This window comes from Anguilla rostrata, chromosome 6, assembly GCF_018555375.3.
Source record: "Anguilla rostrata isolate EN2019 chromosome 6, ASM1855537v3, whole genome shotgun sequence".
In the NCBI taxonomy this organism is placed as follows: Eukaryota; Metazoa; Chordata; class Actinopteri; order Anguilliformes; family Anguillidae; genus Anguilla; species Anguilla rostrata.
In genome coordinates this window covers 13,050,598-13,072,935 of record NC_057938.1, presented here as the reverse complement: position 1 = coordinate 13,072,935, position 22,338 = coordinate 13,050,598, and the positions used below count along the sequence as shown (strand labels likewise).

At 40.9% G+C, this 22,338-nt stretch overlaps 1 protein-coding gene across 1 annotated transcript in view; it reads right to left on the bottom strand.

Moving 5' to 3' along the window:
• The window catches only part of LOC135257906 (SH3-containing GRB2-like protein 3-interacting protein 1), a 40,318-nt gene extending 22,548 nt beyond the window's left edge, over positions 1 to 17,770 (bottom strand). Inside the window, 5 exon segments of the mRNA XM_064341120.1 lie at positions 187 to 244; positions 951 to 1,007; positions 1,336 to 1,360; positions 2,156 to 2,219; positions 17,204 to 17,770. Coding sequence (XP_064197190.1) covers positions 187 to 244; positions 951 to 1,007; positions 1,336 to 1,360; positions 2,156 to 2,219; positions 17,204 to 17,213 — 214 coding nt within the window. The 5' untranslated portion in view covers positions 17,214 to 17,770.
• Between the last annotated feature and the right edge of the window lie 4,568 nt (positions 17,771 to 22,338).

Here is a 22,338-nt window from a genome sequence, read left to right as displayed (position 1 = left end):
TTGTATTCTCTTGTAATGTGAGAACAGCATAAAATTTCACATTAGAAACACACACAGCAAAGAGATGCCCACTGGAAGCATAAAAACGGAATACAACCATAAATTATAGTAGAAAGTATAGGAAGGAATTTAAAAAACATAAAAGAAACAAAGACCACTGAGAAGCATTTTGGAATGAAAGGATATTTTCCCCTTCATCCTCTGGTCTAATACTGTAGCCTTCATCGTCCACCTCAGGCGAGTTCTGTAAAAAATAAAATGTCAGCAATCACATCGCATTAAACACAAGGTCAGGCCACATTCCACAGACAGCAAAGGTATGAGGAAAGAACCACAGCCACAAACCCACACAACTGCTACTGGTTCACACCCAGCGTGCATCTGTTTAAATTTACTGTACTTTAACTCCTACAGTTCTGGTGTGTAAAAGGGAATTACATCTGTATCCATAATGAGTATATTATAACTCCATATTTCACTTCAGTTCACACTTATTTAAATTTAAAGGACAACAATATACAGCTTTAAACATGCAGAAAATTATTCTGGTTTGAATTTTTACTACAGAACAAATTCAGAGTGTTTTATAGTGCGTGATTAACTCCTTATGCAAATAATAGTATACTTATATATCAATAATTTCACTAGAATATCGGCATTATTTTACATTTATATACAGTGGCAAAACCAATCCAGCAGGCCTGTTATCATTCATTCAGAATAATGCTCTTAATTAGCGTTTATCGCATATGTTTTAACTATTTGAAGCACAAATTAGAAAATTTATTAGACAATGCAGGTACATTAACTCGGCACCATTGTGACAACTATCTAATTCAGCAAATACATTTACTATTATATAATCTGAGAATCTGAGGCTGGAATGAAAACTGATAAGGAGGCAGAGTTTAAACTGTTATATAGTAATAAATGGCTGCAGGTTTACTTACATATCGATCCCAGTCAATTTCTCCATAGAATCCATTCGGTGCCCCATTAGCCTTTTTCTAGGTTTCATTAAACGAGCAATTACACCAAAGTGAGCAGTAACACACGCACAACAACGCAGAAACTGTTTTCTCTACTTCTATCAGAAGTGATACTGCCCATTCTCTTCAATAAGCTGTTTTTATACTGTTATTATGTTTTTAACAAATATCTTGTGAATCAGCTTTTTTGGGGAAAGTTAAACAAAATCTGAATCACAGGACCACTTAGTAATTACCATGGCTACATTCAACATCCTTATGAAATGGCAGAACAACTGTGGAAATTTAATTTTTAAAAATGTCTGTAGGGAACACAATAAGCAGACTTTCCCATGCTCATACTTACACCACCATCTTTGTCTGGAGAACCTCTGAAGTACAAATAGAGAGAGAGAGAGGGAGAGGAGAAAGAGGGAGAGAAGGAGAGGAGAGAGAGAGCAAGAGAGATTTTTAAACAACAGTGGACTATGATGTGATGCAATCTGGCACTGAGGTTTAGAGCAACTCGGTCATTAAGTCTCTCTGTAACTACAACGGCACCTACACACAGATTCAATCTGAATCCCATTACAGCCAGTCACTCCTAGTAAGTCAACTTGGCCCCTATGCACTCATAGGAGAAACAATAGCTAATGAATAGATTTAAAAAAGAAAAACAGTTGTTGTCAGATGTCAGCACCCAAAATACAGTACTTGCCAAAGAATAGAAAATTATGTCAGTTTGCATCACAGAGCTTGTGGCTTTCCCTAGTTATTATTATAGAGATGTCTCCTGAATTGCTCAAAGTATTCTTGAATTTGGTCCAAAATAAACTTTGAACCAGTCTGTTAAAAAAAAAAAACACACACATTTTATTCAGCATGGCCAATAGTTATTTTGAAACTGTGTAAGATGTTTTTGCTTCTCTTTTTGACAAAAGGAACATCTCAACTGTGCATTATTACAGTAGTGTACAGAGATGTCTAACCTACAGGGCTGAAAAGACTTTTGGTTCTCACCAAAGTATTATGTTACTGTGTGCATTTTCTATTGTGCCACTAAAGCCTCCTTGCACCGTATGTTGCAAACAGATGAGGGCCTTAGCATGACTTGACAGTCCTAAGAACATTGCCTGGCATTTCTACATTACCCATGCCTCCCCACTACATTCCTACTGCAAACCTACGTGGAGTCAGTGTCCTTTTCTTTCTTCCGGATACCAAAGGCCTTCCTGGTTCGTTTTTTCAGTCCTATGGGAGAAAAGCAGAGAAACTGAATGAGGGTCCATTCTCATGTCATCCACTCATCCACATCCACACACTAACACACACACACACACACACACCCACGCATGCACATACATGCGTTGACTGTTCTTGTGCTTGTGAGTCATCAACCTGTGGTCTCTTCTGAAACATCACTGAGTATAAAAGTAATATAAGATGTGAAATGTTAGAAATCCACTAAAAGGTTCTCTATAATTACATTCATCTGCCAAGGAACTTTCTGAACATTGTATAAAAAATAACATTATCTTAATGAAATATCACATTCATTTCCTGTACAATCAATCCTGACACCTCTTCTACCAGCGTTGTTTGGCTTTCAATCAAATCAAATCAATTTTAAAAAAATAGTTTCCTTGTGACAGTTCACATTTTCCAGATAACTGTCACAAAGAAACTTTGCAGAGTAGCAGAAAATGAGTAAGACACAGAGCGAAAGAGCAAAAACCAAGCATGAACCCCCAAATAGCAAAGACGTGAGGGGAAAAAAAAAAAACAACTCCCAGTGAGGAGAAAAACCCTCAAACGATGGCAAGAAAAAGCATAATGACAAGTCAACCTTCAATATCTAGTTTCCAGCCAGACAGAAAGGCCCTGCTCCCTGTATTAACATGCAATTTCTTATAGACCATTTCTGGAGTGGCGTGTAATGCTGGAATGCTAATTTAGCATGCTCTGTGTGACTCATCCATGTCGTGATTCATGCCGGCAGGCTGAAAGGCCATTCTCCTCCCTTGCGGGTTTTAAGCCTGCGATTGGCACGTGTAAAGAGTGTAAAGATGAATTTGGGTCAGATGACCTTGTACCCTCTACTTCCTTACTTAAGAGGTTCAGAGGGTTGGTATCAGATATTGGTGCCAGAGTGCCCTCCAGAATTATTAGCACCCATGGTAAAGATGAGCAAAAAAGCTATGAAAAAACATATTTGTTGTTTATCAGCTCGATCTTACACTCAAAATATGAAAGAATCTAACCTTTAAATGAGGTTTAAAATTTTTTTATTTCTATTCAAAAAACATATGTGCTACAATTATTGGCACCTAAAAAATCGTAAGAGCAAAACCTAATTGACATATATTACCATTCATATTTTTAAGAACATATATTTTTAAGTGGTCAGGACAATAATAAAGAAGGTTCGAGTCGTGACAGACCTTACTGGAAAAGTTTGCAAGTGTATTTTGTCCCCACATACAGTGATGGTTCATGGGGCAACAGATTCTCCAAGGTTAACAGTTTGAGAATTGCATAAGTTGGGTCACAAAGTCCCAAAAACTACAATTAGACACCACCACCAAGCCAACAAGCTATTTGCCAGGGTTGCAAGAAAAAAGCCTCATCAAACCAAAAATGTAAGCGCCTGGAGCTTGTTAGACAATACTGGAACTTCGATTATAACTGGGTTCCATGGTCAGAAGAGACAAAAACAGTGCTATTTGGCAACAAACACCAGAGGTGGGTTAGGCTTAAAAGAGGAATGGCCATGCAGAAAATAATCTAATCTCCACTGTGAAGTATGCTGGTGGATCAGTGATGACATGGCACTGTTTTGAAGGCATTTGGAAACTTAATAGGATAAACGGCATTAAGGAATCAAATACTAACGCAGCAAAAGTCTCCTGACCAAACATTTCAAGTGCGTGGCTCATTTCCCTTCACCCAACACCTGCCACAGGATACAATGTAATCACAAACATTATCTTTTTAAATAGTAAAAATATAAATAAACAACAAAAAGAAAACAAATACAATGGGCAGAATTCAGACCCGTGCTTTAGTGCATTTTCTGTGTAATACTCTCACTCTCAAAGAGATGAATTACATGGAAAATACACTTAAGTGCTGGTCTGGATTCGGCCCTGTGATAATAAGCACTTGTTGTACTGTTGAGATTTTGAATTAGTTGCTTTTTTTCCTGAAAACAGCAAGGTTCTTACACCACCCATTGTTGGAGGATTTGGTATTGATAGTTGACAGCATTAACAAGATATGGGCATCACGGTTTGTACTAGTAAATTGCCATTCTGACTGGACCATCTGACTTCCCCGGTGGTAGAACTGAATCACTCTGATCCTACTGCTGATTTGCTTGGTGATGGTGTCAATCTGAGACTTGGTGTCATTTTCCATCTAGTTTTCAATGATGTGCCAGGTATCTAACTAGATACCAGTGAGTTAATTTAGTGGGCTGTCTATCAAAATTGAACTTGTGAATATTCATTACAGAAGAAACATGTCCCTTCAGTCCTTCGGCTCTCCTGTAAAGAAATATATTGCTTCATACCAGAAGGAAATTCAGTGATTTCCCCTTTACATATTTGGAAAAGGCAAGTATACATCTTTTTCTTATGGTTTAATGAACCCTTTGAAAGAAAGAAAAAAGCGATTGCACACCATTAAAACGCTAAAATGTACAAGCATGTCTAAACTGTGATGCCATTATATTATGGATTTATATTGTGCAATATAAAAGATTTATCATTATAGTGATCACAATATTACCAAGAATTTGTGATGACATGGCTTATTTACCATACAGTTTAAATATGCATTTTAAAAGATACATTTTGTTTTCATTTTCTGAGGACCCAATAAACTTGCAAAGCCTAGGTTCTGTTTCATGTAACTAAAACAGCAATACATTTAATCAACTAAAACCATGTGTAAAAATGAAAATCCATGTGAGTTTCTAAAGACTTTTTTGAAAAGAGACACGTGCATTCTTTTGGCTGCACAAATCGATCAGCAGCCCAAATACATGAGTTGAGAAGCTGTGTTTTCGATTTCTTTAGCTGGCAGTAGTTCAGGGAATGTGACTTTTCTTTATTCCTTTGGTTGTAGAACTGACACACCTACCCATGTTCTTATTTAAACAGAACTGACTGCAGGAAGGAACCTGTATGTTATTTAACTGCAGCGAAAAATGATAAACAGCAACCCATTCAACTGAGTTTCTCCAGGCATTGCTGAGACTGAGGAAAATAGACAACCCTGGTCTGAGACATTCACATAAACAGCATAAACAACACCGCCAAACTCCATCATGGGTTCTCTTCCTTCTGCTCTTTCTTCCATGTGACATGAGGTTCACTCTCTCCAACACAAACTCATGTTTTCAACCAAAATCACAGTTGCGCGAACATTTGCAAAAGGTCCACTACCAGCTGCTTTGACAAGAGCAGAAGCACACCGTTTACAGAAAGCATTAAGTCCCAATATAAAATCTAAACATTAAGAAATTAATTTCAGTATATAAACATTTACCGTCTGTGCATTAAGTGCTGCGTCATTTATTTTTATTTCCTTCTAATTTTCATCATTATTTGGGATGGGCACTGGAAAAGCATTGTCCATGGCCAATTAGATCTAGGGTGGACCACACAGCAGCACGCATGCGCTGAAATATGCGATTTCAGCCGTCTGCTGGTTTTCCACACTGCAGTCTGCCAGCTATGCTGCTCCACTTTCGTTACTGGAGAACTGCACAGCTGGCTCAGACAGACTGCAGACATCTCAACCAGATGAGTTGCAAGATAACAGTGAGGCACAGTTTGCACTCCTAGCTGAGGTACCTCCATTGCTCCCTGGGTAACACAACGGTCAGTTACGTGTCACACTGCAAGACTCTGAAGCACTGGTGAGGTTCAGAATTGATCTGCACCTTACAGCATGCCCCACTGACTTCCACACCATTTCTTACCAGTAGACCAATTTTTTTCAAGTGGCCCAAATGTTTTTATGCATAAAAAATTGTGCATGCTGCAAATAGATTTTATGTCTTAATTTGCCTTTCCAAAATATAAACAGGACAATGGGAAGACACCCCTCCCCCCCCTTTTTTTTTAGACAGGGGCAGAGTAGTCACAGATAGAAATGGGATCACAATACAGAAAATGTCACAGCCAAGAATCAAACCCATGGCCGCATGAGGGGATTCATATCTGGGTTTGAGAGTCAGCTGCCCGGTTTGCTGGGCCAGAGTTACTGTAGAAAGAACAGCAGAAAGAACAGCCGTGTATGGGTTAATGATTGGGAGTTCACTGACGCTCCAGGGTCCACTGTAAAGAGATTTGGATGCCCACACACAACATTATAATTCTAAAAGAGGAGGTGTTTAATTAAAGCTCCATTCATTAGACAAGCAAAACTATTGGGAGCATTGTAATAATTGCATTCCATTCTTTATTACAATTCATGAGCCATTTTGTCTCCTATGAATAAATTAAGTATTTCCCACATTTTTATGACAAATCAGACTACAAAATGAGATATTTTGCTCATGTAAGAGAGGACAGTGACTTAGTGCAGGGTAACAATATATATGACAATTAAAAGTCATATTAATTCAGCTTATATAAGTGTGACTGGTGAATTACAAGTCACATAGCATATTATAACCAAAAGCCAAATTAGGCTTAATTTTTGTCAATAGGGGACCGTGGGGAAGAAATGAAACAAAAAGAGTGTGTATGACAGACGCCTTCATTTGACAGTAGTCCAAGCTATGTTTCCACTGGTGCAGATTTGTGAGGCTTTAGAAATTTAACATTTTCAGTTGGCAGTTTAACTTTCCTACATTAGTTCAGAACCCCTGAACTGCCTCTGAAATCCCTGGACTGCCTCCGAAGAAGATTACGACAGAATAATGTGGAAATGATCCACGGAAAACCAATGCGTGTGCTGTCTGGTTCGAAACCAATTCAATTTTCTGAGCACAAAATATCATGCACACGCTGGAATCAGTGCACTCTGGCAAATTATTGCCTTATTAAAAACCACAAGCAAACAAATTCCTTTATATCCACACAGCACATCACACTGAATGTGATTCATGGACGCGATCGCTATATTTACTGTATTTGTTTTATTTTTTTTATTCACTAGGGCTGAACAGGCTGTGCAATTTATTTATTTAATTTTTGCATCTGTCAGAGAGGAAGGGGATGGGATTCCACATGCGTATTCAGACTCTGGTCTAATTAGAGCGAGAGGAATTCATATTAAAAGGAGCCAGCAGATGGTACTTTGAGTGGTCCCTGTGTGTGGACTCAATGATCCACTCCTGATACCCGGCACAGTGCCCAGTGCAAGTGCTGCATTAACATTACAAAGACCCAGAGCACTGGATGGCAAGGCTGCACTCCAATATGCACGAACCCCCCCCCCCCCCCCCACCCCCCTCCCCGGGCTGAACTCTGTGCTCATTAACGTCAGCACTTCGATGCTGCTGTTATCCACGATGCACTCACCGGTCATGCGACTATGACTCAGGGTTTCTGCTTCTGTATTCCAAAGCCAATAAAAATCTTTCAAATACACACTCCTTAAAACATTCCATTATTGTTAAATAACATGAATTTTTCTTTTGCACTGGTATAGAATACACGTTCCGTACAGCAGTGAACATACATTCGATACAGGTTATGTTAAATACTTAACTGCAGGGCCTCCCAAACCTGATCCTGGTGGGCCAGAGATTACTAGGCTACTCAACACTGGTCCTGCAGCACAGTAACACTGCCTGCAAGCTTTATTTCCTGTCAGGTCCTTACCAATCTGATTCAGATAATCATTGTGGAAAGCAAATCAATTTAGACACGCCTCCAGGTTTTAAAGAAACAGTGCTGACTCTCCTTGCATTACAACATTCCCATAGAAGAGCAGAGTACTACTGCATTATTGCATTTCCACTTTCTTCTGTCAACCCAAGCACTCCTCTCGAGCCTCTGATCTTTACCTTAGGTCAATGGCCTTGGCTATGCTCACATGAAAACAGGCACTTTTCTAGCAGGGCATATTGCAGAAGGTTCCAGCTATACATTAGAACAGTGTTCATGTATCTCAGATGAGTCTGATAGAGCCATCATAGAATAAAAAGATGGCATTCATCAGTGACAGAAGGAAATAATTAATCTGCAAGTAATCAATAAGTAATCAATCAGGAAAGATCACTGAAACAACCCCCCCTCCCCCCAAACATCCTGCAGGCACAGAACTAAAACTGACAACTAATTAAGACGATCAAAGACTAGACACATGACCACTGATCATCACAATAACACAAACCTCATATAAACCATTGACTAAATTCTGTACTTACTATAAGGACAAGACCCATATCCTTCTAGACAGATTTCTGCAGGCAGGGCTCTGGGGCCTTGTAATGCTGATTCAGTTGTATGAATAAGATTCTGAACCTGTAATGGCCAACAGTTTGACGTCCTTTCTTCAGTGTGGTTTTCCTGCGCCATTTCACTACAAGTCAATTATATAAGAAGGACGCAAGAAGGCACCATGTTGGCATTCAAGTCCATTGTATATTATATTTATACATTATCCATGGAGGATGAGCATTCCAGATACATGTCAGACTGGTGCTCATCTCATATTACTGCCAGAAGCAAAGTCATAATCTGCCATCCATGATTTTGCTCCCTAGTGCTGATGCAAGCAATATGAAACACTTTCGTCCCTGCCAATTTTCTCGAGCAGAACTGGAGCTGATCCAGTGTCCCTCCATCCTTAGCCTGAAACCACAGAGTATTATGATCCTCACGGGCTACTGTAGCTGCACAAGTCAAGGCACACAATCAGCAGCTTTAACACAACACAGATTATAATGGCTTTCATTTCCATGGGTGGTTCACTCGCACATGCACATGCAACAACTGTAATACATTTAATTGTTTAGTTGTTTGTGTGAGCGTACTAGTTTGCAAAACAGATGATTACATTGCTAATTTAGCATTAATTAAGGCTCAGTTTTTCCCATTTCGGTGGTCTCAGTTGTACAGCAAAAGGCTAAAGCACTCCTTGCAAAGCTGAATCACACTGCATTATAAAGAGCAGCTTGCAGTGCTTACATCTGACATATTGCCCATCTGATGTTACCTGAAACAATTCAGGTTAACAGTGCTTTGCACTCTGCTGTGTTTCTACAAATCAGAGTAAAACAAAGCAGAACACGTATATTTGTCCATGCCTCCAAACAAATTAGAACTGGGGCGGGGGATTATTTCACATCCTATATATGGTCGGCAACAGCTAGTAGTTTACGTCATCACCAGGGCCCTATTCCCTGACACGTCTCTGGTGATTACGTTATAGACATACACCTCATTTTGACCTCCGTGTGGGTATGACTGGTTTCAGAGCAGCAACTGTAGCCTTCTGCTGCATGGTGAGATTGGAAAATCCCATTATTGCAAGCTCATGCGCCACTGCCTGCTTCAGCAAGAGAGCTGCCATGGTGTTGTATGTATTACCCATTTCAAGTAGTAAAAATCAACCATGCAAGCTGATGCGAGCTTAGCCTACTGTGAGCAATATGCACAAACCATTTGTTTGTCATAATTAGGAACCCAGTTTATGATTAAATTTGCATTTGGTTACAAGGTAACATTATGACAAGAACATTCTCCAAGCAGCCTTCAAACATTCGTTAACAGTGCCTGCCTGTATCAACAACTGAATCATCTGCAATGGCCCCATCATGAGCATATGCTGCATGGTGTACAGGTATCACAAGGGATATGTGCATCCCTGTTTTAACAACACATCCAGTGGTCACACTAGCTCATGGAATGTCTTTGGAACGCAGGACATTTCAAAATCTGCATTTTCCACTACTTCAATTGCCTTCTGATAAAAAATAACTATTTTTCCATGATATGCTTACTCAGTAATAACGCAATAAATGATCATAATTTTATTATGACACGTAACAGATTAGCAGGATGAAATAAGATACAAATAGTGTTTTGGCATTCTGATCAAAACAATTTTTTGCCACACAGACTATAGGAAATATTTTAAAAACCTATGAGTGATTTCAGTTTTAATTTACTCATGTTGCACAAGCTAGCTAGAGCATGGCATCTCATTTTCATCTTTTCATTCAAATTAAGTGCTCTCTCTTTGAATCTCGCAATGCTACCACTGGCTGTGTAAATATTACTATCAACAAACAACACAAATGTCAGACACCAAAAGAAAATTAGCTCAAAGAATGTGACCACTGATACTGAGATGGGAGGAGGGCATTCGTGGAATGGAGAGAGTGAGACACGCAGGTTTTTCAAGATTCTTCATCTCATGATCAATACTTCCTTGGAAACAGTGCCTGGCAGACATGTGCAGGGAAACCCAGGAGGGCTGGTCACTATTTCCTGTGGAGCCTAGGTGTCTGTCACGTGTGGCCTTTTTGAAAAGGCTGCTGTGACCACAGGCTGTGAGCTGTTCCCATGAGCAAGGTGTTTGTAAAAACTGCCAATCTTCTGCACTGGGGGGGAAGGCACTTTTCTGAATTCAACCAGCAATAGGTAACAGGCAGCACACATGCATGAGTTTAAATGGCAGGGCATTGGAGGGAGAGCTAAGTGGAAGGGCTGGAACGTTTAATATCAAAATCTAGCTCTCTCTCTCTCTCTCTCTTTCTCTCGTCTGCCCTGGATGTCAACTATATCTTGCATTAAGGTACTCGGTAATTAGAAAAATCTACACGCATGTCTGTCTGTTGCCTAATCCCTAAATGAATGGAAGCACAGTCCACCCCAATGAAGGCAGGGACATGCAATATTAGCAGTAGTCTGGTCATAATCTCCTTGAGTTTTACAAGGTATAAGAAACTGGATATATCAGGAACTGGTATAAGATTCACCGTATACCAGTGAAATGTGTTTATGAGTTACAGATCAGACAGGAAGCGTGAACAGCAAAGCTCCAGATGCTAAGCCTTTGTGAGAGACCTGTGATTTAGCCGTTGCTAAAGCCCTCAGTGATCCCAACCTCTAATTCTGACGGCATTAGAATTAAAAGCTGGTTTCACAGTCCGGAATATCTTAGCAAACGAAGCTGCTGCAGGATACTCCAAAGATTCCGTGGAGCCTACATCCCAAATATTGAGTACAGTCTACGACACATTATTGCCATAATCTATCATTAAATTCTGTTTAAAATATACCCTGCCAAAGCTATACACATCACACGATAATTTTTATCCCTAATTTGTATTTTACTTCCCTCCCAGTAATTGTGTCTTGCTCCATGGGACTCTCAACATTAGTTAGCAGTGGCAGTCAGGCACAGTCAGGATTTGACCTGTGTTACAGACCAGCACTTTAGTTTGATTTAACCACCCGGAAGGCTTAGAGCTGTTCTGATACTGAGACTGTACAGACTATTCAGAAAACAAATATGTCTCAAATGCAAAAATTGTATAAATCTACTACAATAACGGTTAGCCTGACATGAATGCCACTTGCTCATTCACAATGGAGAGACGAGTTAACCAGCATGTGAGCTATAATTGGAAAGACATAAGATACGGGTCAGCTACTGGATTGATCATTCAACGGGGATCACAGAACTACACTACCGTCTCTGTTTTCCTCCCCATGATGCACCTTGAAGCTGATACCACCCACAGCTTGGCTGACTCATGCGTTCCTAGAGCCACATGCCGCTGCTGGCTGCACCTGCTCTCTCTGGGGCTGATGTGAGCCTGATCATCACTCCTGGGGTAAAATGAGTGGCCATGCCCAACCACCCTCCTCACCTCCATACCAATAGTTCCCTCTCACAAGACAATACTATTTTTTTAAACATCCCAGTGCCCTTGGTTGCGAGTGATCTACAAACACCGCATACCCTTTCAGCATGCTTGTAGCTACACCACCCTGTGATATTCTTCTTCCTGATAATTGAAGCTAAGTAGGGCTGGGTTTGTTTACCTCTCAGAAATGAGATCTTCTGGAAAAACTAAATTGCTACATCAAGCCATGTTGATAAGCTAATAATAGTTAAATTATTTAATTGTTAAGGGACATCCTTCTCTCAAGGCCAGTCAGAAAAACCTATGTCCCTGTACAATTATGAGGACACTACTGCAGTAGATGCCATATCTTGGTTGAGACATTAAACTACAGATTCTACAAAGTCAGCTTGCTATTCTTAACACTGAACAGTTGAAGCCAAATTTTCAAATCCTATGAACACACTTGAAGCAGTGTAAACAAGAGCAATACTGTGAAAAATGATGTTCTGTATTGTAACATAGGATGTTAAAGATTTGTTACCAAGCAGAACCTCCTGTCATAAAAAGATATGCAGGACAGAAGGAACATGAGAGCTAACCATCTGGTTAGTCAACGGAATCAGTGGTTAAATCAAGATTTTAACTGGCTGAGGTCATTTAACATTCAATAGCACTTACCACAAAGATTAGGTGGGCAGAAGGTTCCCTGGTACCCCCGTTCTATGCGTTAGGACACTTAATCATTCCCCAGTTTAACTGGTGAAACAGTCTCTTCTTCTCCATCTCAGCTGTTGTATTAAACTCGTGGTAAGAGGTATTATTTGCCTGCCCCCCTGCCATTGACTCTCTTTAGTACCAGGGTGACAGCTAAACTGTGTACACTTTATCGGTTGATCTATCAGGAGACCATAAGGTTAACAAGCCATCCACAGAGGATAATAGATCTGCACCACAGAATGAAAAAGCACCCAGACTCCTAGACCACAGCTAGCCCCAACTACCAACAAACAGTGTGGATGAGAAACAGATAAAGTCAAAGCATTAATTAAACAGAAGGCCAAAAAAACAGGCACCTGAGATGCTTCATGTTACCACAAACAGGACACTGTCAGGATTAGTTTGGACAAAGTAAGTAGAAAGACTCAGTTTGAAAACACCAGATGGGACCATTCACACAGACACTGAGCCTAACCAACGTATAGTTCCAAGCAGTGTGCTGATCGGCCCAGGGAGATATGGGCGAGAGGCTGACATAGTTTCGTCATCACAGGGGTCAGGGGGCGGGGTTGATTTTGGGCAGCTTGAAAAATGATCATCCTGGGATGAGACAACACGCCTCAAGGCCCCAGACTCCCTGCAGGGTCTGAGATTAAATCACCCCCCTCCCCCCCACCCCCGTTTGACCAGAGGGCCTGGAGCCAATAGCATTTGGGCTCAGATCTGTCCTGACCGTGCCAGCAGAGACTCGCCCCCAGCCGTGCCCACTGCTGAGCCAGCACAGTCACTACCCCATTTCGTGCTATAGATCCTCTGCACTGCATGTTGCCACGGCAACCAAACCCATACTCAATGCAGAAACCAGATTGTCAACCAGATTAAATGCAAAACTGTCATTCAGTGCTGTGGCCAAACTGGAATTATTGCCTGTGGTAGCAATCACAATTGACGTCCTCTTTAGAGTCTGGATCACATGACCACTGATCAGATCATCAGACATGGTGCATACTGTGCTGTAAACCTTTCATTATGCTACCACATGCTGTTGTCACGCAGTAAGCAGAAGTCTAATGTCTACTCTGTGATCAGGAGCAGGCATATCTCACTGGCTACCATAGGTGGGTAACCCTAGGTTTTTATGCAATATTCATGCTTAGCAAGTTATTAATATTGCATAACATATGCGCAGAAACAAATGTTAGAGATGACACCATACCATTGCACAGTGCACACTGTAAACATGTACAGGATTTCTCAGTCTGGAAACCCTAGCCTTCCCTCCTGAATGACAAATTCACTGACATTTGCTAATGTTAATCTGAAAAATAATTAAACTTTATTTGTATAGCGCTTTTTATGGAGACACTGTCAAGAAGACACTGTGACAGTGTCTCTGTAATGATATCTAATTAAGCAATAAGGCACAAGAAGCCATGCTAAATTGTGAATATAGACAGTCATGGCTAAAAGTCATGTTAGGAACCCCTTTAAGCGGTGAATATATTCACAATGTAGCATGGCATAAAGTGCCTTATTGTTTTGTTTTTTTTTTAAATGGTGGTAATATCATTAACATTATAGCCAAATAAAAAAGACACCAATGTTCAATTCTATTTATTCATCATTTATTAATAAAAAATACAATAACATTCTTCCTCCAAGCAATATTGTTCTATAACAACATCACTGAATGGTTGCCAAGCAACACAACAATGCTAGCATTCACTGTGCGTTTCAGTGGGTGTTTACAGTAGCTATCTAGCTAACACTAAGCTACGTTAGTGACTGCTTTCTACATAGAGTTAACATAAGCTTATAGGAAACATTTTCAGATCACTCCCTGGACATGAAGCCTAACATTATCATCTATCTTTTGAGTGGCGATTGAAAGCAGAGGGAAGATAATATTAACTAATGATAGCTAGCTAAAATGCTTGCTTACTCATTTTTGCATACTAACGTCACTTCTCCTAAATTATACAGTAGCAACATTACATTACACACTCACATACCTGGTTATGCCAACTTGACAAGAAGCCTACAACTTTCTAACTCATCAATCACTTTGCTGTTAAAAAAGAAACAGCTAACTAGCTAACTTCACTTTTGCATAGGGTATATTGATCTGGATGTATTAATTTACATAAGTGGTGAATGTACAAAGCAGAGGACTTTTTTGGCACAAACAACAGACCATAAGTTTTGGAAGTAATGCTACATTTTGATGTCATCTGCGGACAGCTGTATAACTGTGTTTTTGTATTAAAAGTGAAGTAACTGTCCATATTATTGTCCTGGTTTGTTGCACCATATATTTTAATGCGGGTTTTCCCAAATGTGGCTCACTTAATGTTAAAACTTGTCGAGCTATTAATGTTAGCTACTGTCAATAGTCCAATCTCTCGTTAAATGTGCCCAGTGATATTACACACAGTAAGATGAACAGGTGTGTCGAATCATAGCTGTTACTATATTGTGTAATATATCACTGTATTGGCCAATCAAATTCCAGGACCAGAACTATCCATTTTATAATGTCAGTTAATGCTTCCTTGCCAATTGTGAATTTTGAGGAAAAAAACATACTAAACGATGCATAACTGGGGAAATGAAAAAGGACCATCAGTAAATAATATTGTTTGTATCCACCAAGTACCCTCTAAGCAGACCTTTTAATGTATGAGTAACAATAATGCAAACATGTGGCTTTCTGTGTAACCTGCGTATAGTTTGATCTGTAACTGTGCCTCCTGATAAGCACTGTAGAGTAGCGACTCTGCTCATCATGGTACGGATATAGGTGAGCTGCCACATTACGCTATACATGGTCAAAATGATTTACTGAGTATACTTTCCAAATACACCATTCACACCACCAAAGCACTGCAGTTGTAACAGTGCAAATGCAGCTGACATATCAGCAAATACATCAAGCTAAAGTTGGGTGGGTCAAAGAAAATGTATTCTTTCATTTAAGTGGGTCACAGCCTGAAAAATCTTGGAACCCCTGCATTAGAGGCCTCTGTAAATAACACGGGAGGTGTCCTAGAGGAGATAATTGCAGAAAACCAGCAGCCACTAAGAGGCCAGCTCACAGCCTGGACCCTCCAACCAAATCCCTTTGTCTTGCTACTGTCCTTCAAACAGACAGGACCTACATGGCCCTCTGATTGACTATGTAATGATCACTGTTCACACTAGCATCTCTGCCATCACTCTGTATGTTCGTCTGTCCGTCTGTGAAGTTCCCTGGCACTACGACTGTATCTCTCAATAACTCCTTCTGTCTATCAGTCAGTTATACCCTCCAGGGCGTGGCCCAGCCTGTCAGACAGTAGAGGGAGTTTGGCGGGTGGCCACCAGGCTGTTTCCCGAACTCCTTCCCACAGCGCCCAACGCGAGGAGACTTGGGGAAGAAGCCAGCCGACGGGGACCCACACACCACCCGAAACTTGAAACACAGCAATTCTCTGCTGGTTCGCCCGCCAATGCTCATCCTTGAAGCTCCGCTCAATTTAAGACCCTTTCCCTACAGCCAGTGACCTAGGACCTTCCAGTAATATACTCCACATGAGCATGAAGTCAGTCAGAAGAACAGAGACCAAGGCCTCACTCTGTCTGATTCAGCACAAGGATTTTGCCACCTTCAACTTCTTTTACTAGATAAACTATACACTGTTACTGTCAGTGCAATCATGTTATCTGCTATACATATCCACACAGTATGAATTTCCCTTTTTCCTTATACTTCAATGATACAGGGAATTCTAAACACAATCACACAGCTTTTTATTTCAGATCCAATGGCAGAGATGACAAATGGTAGCATTTGTTTTGACAGTAAAAAAAAAGACTAGAGTCAAAAAATCATTAAATCAGTGTAGTCAGTGACACCCTTGACTGTACCCAGTACAGATGAGTAAGTGCATTATTCATACAACCCGGCCATTGATCACAGAGTCACGATATGCTTTACTAAACATAACCCTAGCATACCACAACCAGGATATTACAAAGAAAACTATAAACCGGTGATGTCAGCCATTATGAAATCACGGAAAACTGAGTAAGACCAGTGAGCTGAACGTTCCCACATGCAGAAGACATGCAAGCCCTCCCCTTCAGCGCTGGCAGCACGCTGGACTCGAGCTGCAGCTCTGTTTCACCGAATGAAATGCTGCTCATTTGCATCTGACAGGCTGCCTCTCCTCCCTGCCGCTCGGAGAGGGCCGCGGCACAGAGCGGCGTGCGCCGTCCATTTCCGCCAGAGCGGCCGTCTGATCCCCCCGCCAGACACGCACACAAGCACCTCTGGAAAATGGCCCCGGCAACAGCGGCCGCCACCGCCACACGGCTGCCTCCTCACCCACGCCCCATCGCCGTGGAAACTCATCCAGCTTGGACATCGGCGTAGCCGCACAGTAAATTGAGATAATCCTCCAAGATGGGGTGGGTGGATGGGTGAGGGGGGGTTGGGGGCAATAGAGAACAAATTAGCTGCGCAATTGTGTTTACATACACAGGCTATTTAGGAGCACTGCCTGTTTCCAGAGGATGACATGCAAGTCACAGGAATTCTTGTGCTCCTAATAGGTGTGTCGCTGATAGCATGGGAAACCAGTGAGATGGGAGGGAGAAAGAAGAGAGAGAGAGAGAGAGAGAGAGAGAAGGGGGGAGGGAGGAGAGAACAGCTTACCTTCCATCATGGTTGCAGATTTGCATTCCTCAATCTCCAAGGAGCCTGGAAACAGTAGCCGGGGGTAACGAAAGACCCTAGCAACGAGGTGCTGCTGAGATGGAGCTCGGCATGCGTCTCGCAGGCACTGAACATCGACCTTGGCCCTCCCCAAAACACCGAGGCACACAAACGTACGCAGGCACGCACGCCCTCACTCACACACACACACACGTCCGGTGCTGCTGCTAGCAGAGGTAGGAGAAGGCTGCGCGACAGCGCGAATGAGGCCGAGCTGTAGTTTTAGTCCAGGAAGGCAAGCACAATGATAACCTCCACCATGACTGAAGGATGCTGCGAGGGGGAAAGAAGCAAAGAGGAGAGAAAGAGAGAGAGAGAGGGAGAGAGATGGAGAGTGAAAGAGAGCGAGAGCGAGAGAGAGAGATGAGAGCAAGAAAGAGGAGGGAGGGGATGCATGCAGATGTCATACCCCGCCTGAGCCAATCGCAGAGACTCCCTGCTTCGTCACATGACTTCTGATTTCAGCCTGTATCTCCTAACACCACAGCCCTCCAGAGTACTAGACAACTGCCCCCCTCCCCGTTCACCCACAAACACAAGCTGACACACGCTGATACACACAGGCCCCTCCCCTCCGTGCTCTGATAGATCACGTAACCTGGAGAGCATCTGCTGTTTGCAGCCCAGTGGTGCTTTGGCCCCCGATGGGAGAGGGGATGAATGAGATTATCTATTGCCTCACCGCCTGGATAACTGCGCAGCCAAAAAAGGTGGGTGTAGCCCAGTCCATATGGGATGAAGTGGGAGGAGGGGTGGTGGCTGGTACAGGAAAGGGGACAGAGATGCACAGGGATGGGGGCAGAGAGTGGGTGTGTTTCCCCCCTGTACCGTGCTGCTGCTGCTGCTGCTCCAGTCCTACATATTATTAGACCGTTTTATACTGAAGCCTCCCTGGGTCCTTCATTCACTCCAACACTGGCAATGACCTGTGAACTGCAGGCTGACTGGCCAGTGCTCTACTGTGTGTGTGTGCGTGCGTGCGTGCGTGCGTGAGTGCGTGAGTGCGTGAGTGCGTGCATGTGTGCGTGCGTGTGTGCGTGTGCATGTGTATGCCTGTGTCTTCCTGTCTACGTACAAGTATGTGTGGACTGTATCTGTGTGTATGTTCTTCTTTGTGTTTATATATGTGTTTGCATGCGTGTCATGAGTGTGGAGCTCAACTGACAGCCCATATTCCAGTACCTCTCTCTGCCTGCCCTTGGGGTAAAAATCAGTTGCACTCGAGCCATGGTGGGAAATTCCACAAAAACCTAACATATCAAGGGGGAGAGGATTTCATTGCGCGTCTGCTGCAAAAATGACAGAAAGAGAGGGATTACAGGAGGGAGGAAGAGAGGGAGGGGAGCAAGAGAGACAGTAGAGAGAAATTATTGAAGACAATGAGGGAGAGAAAGAACATACCTAAATGAAGGTGACAGAGAATTTTTCTAAATTTAAATATGAAAATTTCGAATGTGATTAGCCTAATGCACTCATCAATAAAATGATCAATGAGATATGTTTTACAGTAATGCTGCATCTTGGCTCAGAATACAAATTCAGATATGGAGAGAAAATCATAATTAATTAATGATGAACACTATTCATTTGAGATGGAGGATTAGAATTCACAGAGAGAACCAAGACACTATACTCACTCTTTGCAGCATGGAATTTTACTGCTTAAGATTGTATTCATCATTATTTATAGTTTATAGATTTATTGTCATGTACCTTCCTGCATAGTGTGTAAACATTGATTATTGATTCTGCTTTCTCGTATTGGATGCCAGTGATATCAAGTTACAACTTGGTTAAATAATGTTTTTAAATTAATTAAATAGCTTTAATTGATTACTGATTAAAGCTTTAATCGATAGTCCATAAAAAGATGTGATGGGAGAGCCTTGGCACAATATCAAAGGTGAGTTAAAGATTCTTTAGTTATTCTTTGTATTACTTCATTATCTCATATTTAATTCCAATGTATTTTTTTGTATTTTTCATCATTATACAGTACATGTACTTCATTTACTTATTTTCTTATATTTCTATTTTGTGATATTGTAGTGCATACATGCACACATAATAATAATAATAATAATAATAATAATAATAATAATAATAATAAACAGTGAGTTCAGCCTACTATATTTCAAGTTCACAAGCTATGGCTGATTCATTCACTTCTTGGATTTGTTGTGTTCATTTTCAAAATCACCCCACCCCCTCCATAACACCAGATATCTAAATGGATTTTTTTTACGATGGCCTGAGTTGTATCCTTGTTTTCTGCCAGGACAACATTAAAATGAAAAGGCTTCTCATTCAGCTGCTTTCAAATAGCTGCTGTTGTAAGTTCTCCACTAGTGCAGGAGGGAAAAGGGGCACACAGAGTGATAAAACGGCACAAATGTGTTACGCTACATTAGACATACTCAACATTTTAGAGAAAAAGGTATGTGTATAACCACTTAAGTTTTACACACGGCAAGCCAAAACAAAACAGACCCCGGGGGGGTAAAACTACACTGCAGTACTGCACTAAGTGCTTCGTCTGCACTGCAAGTACTGCACTTCTGGTGTACATGACCTCATCTATTTCCATTTTATGTGAGTACTTTCACGACACCTGAAACAGGCATAACACGTGCTGTTCACACACAGCCGCATTGCATGCAGTGTAGCCTTGCTGAAAGATGAATCCCTTTAATGCATGTGACAGCGTAAACACAGCTAGAAATGTGCTGCAGAGACAGGCATCCTGATGCTTGAAATATGAGCAGAAACTAAAAAAAAAAATAGAAAGCTGTTAAAAGAGTAAAACAGCAGCGATGCTTTTGGACTGACTACACAGCCAGCCTTCGTGGATGAAATGCAGTAACTGTAGCAGGGGTTTAAACCTCAATTTCACGCCAATCAAACACTGCAGTGTGTTAGAGCTTAAACAGCTAAAACCATCTGTAAATGATTCTGTGGGCAAGAGCAAGTGGTCCCAAAATGACCACCGAGTGGTTGAGGACCCCCATCTCAATCAAGACGGCAGGCTGCAATGTACAAAGTGTAGACCATCATGTACCATCTAAATGAGATGGGTTTAGTACAACATATGTAATACATTATAGTGATCACACTTCCAAGGCCAAGTGGATTTTGAATTTTTTTTTTTTCTATTAAAGCTAAAAATGTGCAATTTATTACATCTAGAAATATTTTAGAAATTCAGATAATATTTTTTTGCAACGTGGTTGGGGAGGCAAAGTTTGAGAACCCCTTAGACAGAGGTTGACTGAAGCTAGGCTGAAACATCCTTTCCCTCGCTCATTCTGAGGTAATAGCGTAAATATTAAACCCTAAGGTTGTTGCATTTAGCACTCTGGCTTGTGTATTGTGATCAACTGCTGACTGATTTGAGCAGCCAACGGCAGTTCTATTTGCTACAAATGTTATTGACAAATGCTACAGTGATTTTGGCTTTTGGATATTTTGCAGGAAGAAGAAAAATGGCCTGGTAATGTACCTTTGACTATGGTGAATCATGAAGTACACGTAAAGAGTAGTCACATTTGTTGCAACAAGATTGACCCCTTGTGGCCAAATGTAATAATACCACGCAGACATTGCAGTTGAGATTACCTCCAGAATAGCAATACACCACCATTGGAAATGCACCATATGAACTTTGCTCTTTTATGAAGCTTATTTTGTTTAGTCAAGCAAATAAACAGAAAACATTTAACTTTGAGGCTTGTTTTTCAAATTAATAATTCAAAATTAAGGAAATTGAATACTAAGTGTGGCAAATATGTGCAGACCAATAATCACATAATACAAGCAAGTATGTTTAATATAATAACTTTTCAATTTGTGTACAATTTTTGCAAAAAGAAAACTTAGCTAAGAAGTTTTGTACACTAATGCACCAAAGAAATCTCTGGTCAATCTGGGAAGTTTTGTTCCACCGAGCCTTAGGGAGCCATAGATTCTTTAAGCCATCTTTAAGACATCCTAAATGATTACTCGCAAACTTTCAACATATCAAATCCTCGGTAGACCAGGTGGTTAGTGATGAGCCACTCAACCAAGCCAGAGAACCAAGACATACTTAAACCTAAGGACATCAGTGTAGATCTCTTGCCAGTGTGTAAGGGGTATTGCTCCTACAACCTTCCAATCTGACAAACATCACAAATACATTACAGACATTTAGCAGGTGATCTTATACAGAACAACGTGCACATTTAGCATTTTCATATAGTATCAATTTACACAGCTGGATATATACTGATGCAATTCAGCCGAAGTCCCTTGCTCAAGGGTACAATGGCAGCTTTCTACCTGGGAAAGTTACATGACACAGTGGTCATATTGTATATGGCAAACATGCACAGAAATGCAAGAGCCATTTCCTCTGTCCAGTCTTAGGCACCCTCCAAATGTAGCAGAAAGGTTCACGTTGCGACAACCTTTGTACAACTGGTTGTATCATATGCTTGCCTTATACTGTATATCTTGGGTATTTTTTGTATTAAAAATTAGTATTTGCGTGTCTGGAATCCATTTATCTGCGTTGGTCTTAAAAAAAAAACAAAAGATACTGGATAAAGAACAGAAGAAAAAAATAATTTCCCAATATACTGGTGAAGTGATTGCATTAGCAACACATATAAGCTTTATACTACAGTGACAGGCCTTTATTGATATCAAAGTAGTTCTTTTAGGTCTTTGTCTAAATCTTAATCCATTATTTCAAACTTTCAAGGGTAAAGCCAAACTAAAAAATCCTGGAAAATATAAACAATGTTAAAATCAAATAACTGTGCTCAATGCTTAAACATGAGTATTGTCAGCTATACAAATGATTCCTTTTCAAAATAATGAATTGTGCTGGCAGGTCATAAAAAGAACAGGCATAGCTTTTCAGTACATTTGTTTGTACAATTGTTTTAATTTACCTCATTTGCCGTTCAGCATAGAAGAGGCCGGAAAATTGGATACACTGTTAATGGATATATTCAGTACCGTATCTAGGATTTTTGTGATTCCCACTGGAATTCCTCCATTTTGCCCAACAGAGGGTGCAATTGGATTTGATT